This window comes from Elephas maximus, chromosome 21 (assembly GCF_024166365.1).
Source record: "Elephas maximus indicus isolate mEleMax1 chromosome 21, mEleMax1 primary haplotype, whole genome shotgun sequence".
NCBI classification, from domain to species: domain Eukaryota; kingdom Metazoa; phylum Chordata; class Mammalia; order Proboscidea; family Elephantidae; genus Elephas; species Elephas maximus.
The window spans coordinates 78871695-78878245 of record NC_064839.1 but is presented as its reverse complement, the minus strand read 5'-3'; the positions used below and the strand labels follow the sequence as shown (position 1 = coordinate 78878245).

The 6551-nt window shown below is 38.2% G+C and overlaps 1 protein-coding gene across 1 annotated transcript; it reads right to left on the bottom strand.

Annotated features, from left to right (window-relative positions):
* Positions 1-5345: 5345 nt before the first annotated feature.
* LOC126064933 (60S ribosomal protein L36a-like) lies at positions 5346-5732 on the bottom strand. Its single transcript, XM_049864457.1, has one exon. It carries the CDS (start codon positions 5672-5674, stop codon positions 5354-5356), a length of 321 nt encoding a protein of 106 aa, XP_049720414.1. The 5' UTR covers positions 5675-5732; the 3' UTR covers positions 5346-5353.
* Between the last annotated feature and the right edge of the window lie 819 nt (positions 5733-6551).

Below are 6551 nucleotides of genomic sequence, written 5' to 3'. Positions count from 1 at the left end.
CAGATATTACCTAGGCAGTGACTATTTTAGTCGTGATCACAGTCTATGTGTACTATAAACTAAATGTAGTTCACACACACACATAAATATATATAATTTATGTGATAATGGAAGTTATAGAATAGAACACAAGGATGTTTTGCTGGGACCTTGCTAGGACCTTTTTCTTTCCCAGTAATACAATCATGGTAGAAATTCCATAGATATTTCATAACATAATGGAAGCCATTCTTCTACTCAGTATGTTATTGCAATGGGTATGATGGCTTCTCAATAATGCCACTACTGCCTAATTGCAATTACATATATACTGTCAGTCACATATATACTGTCAGTCACATATGTTCTTTCACAACAAAAGTTTTTTTTCCTACCTATTTTTTTTATTATAAATGTACAATTGGGGAAAAAAGTTTCTTTTGTTATTGTTCTGAATAAAATGCTAATCTAATGAAATCATTCCCTCAGGTTAAATAAAAAAAGGAGTAAGAAGTTATAATGACTTTTCTCTATATTTTCATAATGGAGGAAAAACCAAATGCTTATACTACGAAAAATATTAGAGTTTTGCCACCGTAATTATTAATGTTTATAATATCAAATTAAAGAGCTCTATTGATTCAATACGGTTATATTGTTTAATCTATTCCATGTGCCAGACAAAAAGTATAGGATATGATTCTTGTTCTCAACTATTTTACAATTGAGGGGTAAATTGAGTTAGGTGTACATATTCCGTGAATTTCTCTCCCTATTACTCTTTCCCTTATATAACCTTCATCTTTGTCTTTACTGACATTGCTCCACCAATAAAATCACAGAGTGAAGCATCTAATTTTCTGATCACAATTTCCTAGACTTTACAGTTTGATTATACAATTACTCCTACCATGACTGTTCTTCAACCTATTCGTGACTCCAGTCCACAAGTATTCGCCCTATGTATTCTATGTCTTGCACGCCCCCTCCCCCAACCCAACAAACTTCCCTGTCCTCTCTATCCAGCTTAGATTTCATGGTCCATTCAATAATTCTTTTACCAATAATCTAAACATTCTTGCTCCTCTTATCCCTATCTGGCCATTGCTCAATCTTACCTATTACCATCAAGTGGATTCTGACTCATCTCAACCCCACAGGATAGAGTAGAACTGTCCCATAGGGATTCCAAGGCTGGGATCTTTATAGAAGCAAGCTGCCACATGTTTCTCTTTTGGAGAAGCTGGTGGGTTTGAGCCACTGATCCTTTGTTAACAGCTGAGTGCTTAACCTTTGGACCACCAGAGCTCCTTCAATGAACTCAAATACTCACTTTCTACCTGTCTATCTCTAGGCAGCTGCATTCAGCTGGAAAAAAAAAACTAAGTTGTATTATTTACAATAACTTAATAATAGTTCAAGATAACCAGACTAACACAGATGTTAAAATGAAGTAAGCATAACCAACCTTGACTAGACCTTCAATGCTGCTTACAAATCCTAGCTTATTTCTCTGCTTAACTCCTTCTGATACTATCATAGTGATTATTTCAGATCTTATTCTCCTCAAAACTGTGATCCCTTCACCTTTATTTCTCATCAGGCTCAGCATGTCCTGGGCACCAAAGTCTTGGAGAAAATAGCGTGGTCAGATGTAAACTAACTTACCTTTCCAGTATCAAAAATATATTTGCTTCTGCAACCACTTTTTTCCTTATTTTCTCCCATAACAATAGAGAAGGTATATGTCCTTCAAGTTAAAGTTAACTACACTGAATCCTATTCTCTCTAACCTTCTCAAGAACCTTTTACTCTTGATTATTCCCTCTGCCTTCTGTAACTTCACAGACAAGAGTCTTCCTATCATCATAGAAAAGTGCACATCTCTCCTGGGACCTCTCTTCCCTCTCACCCTCGCTGTTACGCTATTTTACTTCTCCCTCCATTCATGGAAATACTTGTCTAGAAAGCTGTTTATATTCTTTAATATCATTTGCTCACTTTTCACTCTCTGTTTAGTCTGCTCCAATCTGGCTTTTGCCTACATCACTATACTGTATGCTGACTAAAAAAAATCTCCTTATTATTAAATTCAGCGGCCATTTTTCAATCTTCATCTTATTTGGACTTTCAGCATGCTGGCAGTATTGACCACTGTCTATCTTGAATTTCTTTCTTATCTGGAATTTTGGTTTCTTCTTCTTTGGTGGTTCGTGTTTCTGAATCATATTTGTTGACTAATATTTTTCTGTGTGGCTTATATTCCTCAAAGTTGTGATTCCAAATACTCTTAGGCTCCTTTACTTTAAATTTTACTCTCTTTGGGCAAATATATACATACCCATGACTTAAATTTGTATCTATACTCAGATGACTCCAAGCTTAAATAACATGCACAGACATTCCTCCGAATCCCAGACCCAAGTATATACCTGCCTGAACTCTCATATTAAAAAAAAAAAAAAAAACTCCAACCCAACATGTTCAAAATGATCTTGATGATTTTCTCATCCACACTGTTCCCTTAGTGAAGCCAGTCTCATTGAACAACACACTATTTATCCACTCTTGTAACCTGGCAATCATGAGATGATAAATAGTACACTATTCAATGAAACTAATATCACTGAGGGAACAGTGTGGGTGAGAATCCACTCATGTAAGCTGGCAAACCACCCCTTGCCTGTCAGTTTGTTGTAGTGTGGTGGTGTGTATGTTGATGTGATACTGGAAGCTATGCCACCAGTATTTCAAATGCCACCCATACGTTGCCCACGGTGGACAGGTTTCAGTGAAGCTTCCAGACTCAGGCTAAGAAGAAGGACCTGGCAGCCTATTTCCAAAAAAGACTGGCTAGTGAAAACCTTATGAACTGCAGCAGAGCCTTGTCTAATACAGTGCCAGAAGATGATCCTATCAGGTTGGAAGGCACTCAAAATACGACTGGGGAAGAGCTGCCTCCTCAAAATAGAGTCAAGCCTTAATGATGAAGTAAAGTTGTCAGGACCTTAATTTGCTGAGAAGCCATGACTCAAAATGATAAGAAACAGATCTAAACACCCATTAATAATCAGAACATGGAATGTACAAAGTATGAATCTAGGAATGTTGAAAGTTGTCAAAAATGAAATGGAATGCATAAAGATCTATATTCTAGGCATTCATGAGCTGAAATAGACTGGTATTGGCTACTTTGAATCAGACAATCATACAGTCTACTTCGCTGAGAATGACAAACTGAAGGGGAGTGGCATCACATTCTTTGTCAAAAAGAACAGTTCAAGATCTATCCTGAAGTACAATGTTGTCAGTGATAGGATAATATCCAGAAGCCTATAGGGAAGACCAGTTAATAAACTATTATTCCAATTTGTACACCAACCACTAATACTAAACATAAAGCAATTAAAGATTTTTACCAACTTCCGCAGTCTGAAATTGATCAAACATGTAATCAGGAAGCATTGATAATTACTGGTAATTGAAATGCAAAAATTAGAAACAAAGAAGAAGGACTGCTAGTTGGGATATACGGCTTTAGTGACAGAAATGATGCCAGAGATTGTGTGATGGAATTTCTCAAGACCAAGGACATATTCACTGCAAATGAACTTTTTTCAGCGACGTAAGTGGCGACTATACACGTGGACCTGCACAGATGTAATACACAGGAATCAAATTGACTACATAGGTTGAAAGAGACCATGGAGAAGCTGAATATCATCGGTTAAAACAAGGCTGGGGGCCACCGATTGCTCATATGCAAGTTCAAAATGAAGCTGAAGAAAATTAAAACAAGTCCACAAGAGCCAAAGTATGTCCTTGAGTATCTGCCACCTGAAATTACAGAACAAGTCAAGAATAGATTTGATGCACTGAACACTAATGACTGAAGGCCAGAGTAGTTGTGGGTTGACATCAAGGACATCCTACAAAAAGAAAGCAAGAGGTCACTAAAAAGACAGAGAAGAAAGAAAAGACTAAAATGGATGTCAGAAGAGACTCTGAAACTTCCTCTTGAATGCGTAGTATCTAAAGCAAATGGAAGAAATAATGAAGTAAAAGAGCTGAATGGAAGACTTCAAAGGGCAGCTCGAGAAAACAAAGTATTATAATGAAGTGTGCAAAGGCTTGGTGTTAGAAAACCAAAAGAGAAGAGCATGTGTGACATTTTGCAAGCTGAAAGAACTTTAGAAAAAATTCAAACCTCAAGCTGCAGTATTGAGGGATTGTATGGGGAAAATATTGAATGATGCAGGAAGCATCAAAAGAAGATGGAAAGAATACACAGGATCACTGTACCAAAAAGCATTGGTTGATATTCAATCATTTCAAGAGTTAGCATATAATCAAGGACTGATGGTAGTAAAGGAAGATGTCCAAACTGCACTGAAGGCATTGTGGGAAAAACAAGTCTCCAGGAACTGACAGAATACCAATTGAGACGTTTCAACAAATGGATGCAGTGCCGGAAGCGTTCACTCATCTATGCCAAGAAATTGGGAAGACAGCTACCTGGCCAACTAACTGGAAGAGATTCATATTTGTGTCCATTTCAAAGAAAAGTGACACAACTGAATGCAGAAATTATTGAACTATATCATTAATATCACATGCAAGTAAAATTTCACTGAAGATAATTCAAAAGTGGTTGCAGCAATACATCAACAGAGGACTGCCAGAAATTCACATCAGATTCAGAGGAGGACATGGAATGAGGGATATCACTGCTGATGTCAGATGGATCTTGGCTGAAAGCAAAGAACACTAGAAAGACGTTTACCTGTGTTTTATTGCCTATTCAAGGCATTTGACTGTGTGGATCATAGTATATTATGGATAACACTGCAAAGAATGGGAATTCCAGAACACTTAATTGTGCTCATGAGGAACTGGTACATAGACCATGAGGCAGTCGTTTGTACAGAACAAGGAGATACTGCATGGTTTAAAGTCAGGAAAGGTGTGCACCACCGAAGTGATGATGTATCCTTCTTGGTACATGATATCAGGGAGCAGGTGATATGTATTTGTCCCATGATTCATGATGAAAAAAAAACACATATTTTATACCATGTTCCTTGTTTGTGGTGTAATATGTCTCCCCAGCTGACCAGGAAGCTCCCTAAGGGCGGGCTGTTCTACATCCTTCCCCAGGCCTGGAACATGGCTGTGCGCTCCATCTGTCCCAGTAAACTCTTGATCTTTCTCCTTTTCTATCTGGACTCTCCTGGTGATCCTTTCACTCATACTCTCTATAATGACAGACTCAAGGAAAAGCCTGCCTGTTTCTTCTTCTACTTCTTCTTTTTTTTTTTTTGAAGTGAACATAATCTCAAGATTTTATTGTCATGGTAACAAAACAAGATGAAGCTTAGAACTGGATCACTTGGCCCTTTCTCTTTTTATCTCCTCCCAGTTCAAAATCCTTGCATCTCTTAATAGCCAGTGTTCTCTTAGATCTGAAGCTGGGCTCAACACGCTCAAGCCTCAACACAATCTTCTTTGTAGTTTTAGCCTTCTTCCAGAAAATCGGCCTAGTCTGCCCACCATATCTGCTCTGCTTCCTGTCATAATGCTGCTTTCCCTGGGCATATAGAGAATCTTTGCGCTTCTTGTACTGTGTCACTTTGTGGGGCTGGTGCTTGCTACACTTCTTACAGAAAGTCCGGTGGGCTTTAGGAACATTCGCCATACTTATTCAATCTGTATGCTGAGCAAATAATCAAAGAAGTTGGATTGTGTGAAAAAGAACATGGCATCGGGATTAGAGGAAGAGTCATTAACAACCTGTGATATGCAGATGACACAACCTTGCTTGTGGGAAGTAAAGAGGGCTTGAAGCATTTACTGATGAAGATCGAAGACTATAAACACCCTTCAGTATGGATTACGCCTCAACATAAGGGAAACAGAAATCCTCACAACTTGGCCAATAAGCAATATCATGATAAATGAAGAGAATATTGATGTTGTCAAGGATTTCACTTTACTTGGATCCACAATTAACGCCCACAGAAGCAGAAGTCAAGAAATCAAACAGTGTATTGCATTGGGCATATCCACTACAAAAGACCTCTCTTTAAAGTGTTGGAAAGTGAATCTGTCGCTTTGAGAACTAACCCAAGCCATGGTATTTTCAATTGCCTCATATGCATTTGAAAGCTGAACAGTGAATGAGGAAGACTGAAGAAGAATTGATGCCTTTGAATTATGGTGTTGGCAAAGAATATTGACTATACCATGGACTGCCAGAAGGAAGAACAAACCCATCTTGGAACAAGTACAGCCAGATGTTCTTTCAAAGTGAGGATGGTGAGACTTTGTCTCATGTATTTTGGATATGTTAATACAAGGGACCAGTCCCTGGAAAGGAAATCATGTGTGTTAAAGTAGAGGGTTGGAGAAAAATTAGGAGACTCTCAACAAGACGGAGTCACACAGTGGCTGCAACAATGGGCTCAAACACTGTAATGATTGTGAGGGTGGCAAGGGAACAGGCAGTATTTTGTTCTGTTGTACACAGGGTCACTATTAGTCGGAACCGATTTGATGGTTTTTTAACAAGGTGG

Excerpts from the sequence above, each read along its gene's own strand:
- LOC126064933 (XM_049864457.1), bottom strand. The coding sequence starts at position 5,674 with ATGGCGAATGTTCCTAAAGCCCACCGGACTTTCTGTAAGAAGTGTAGC.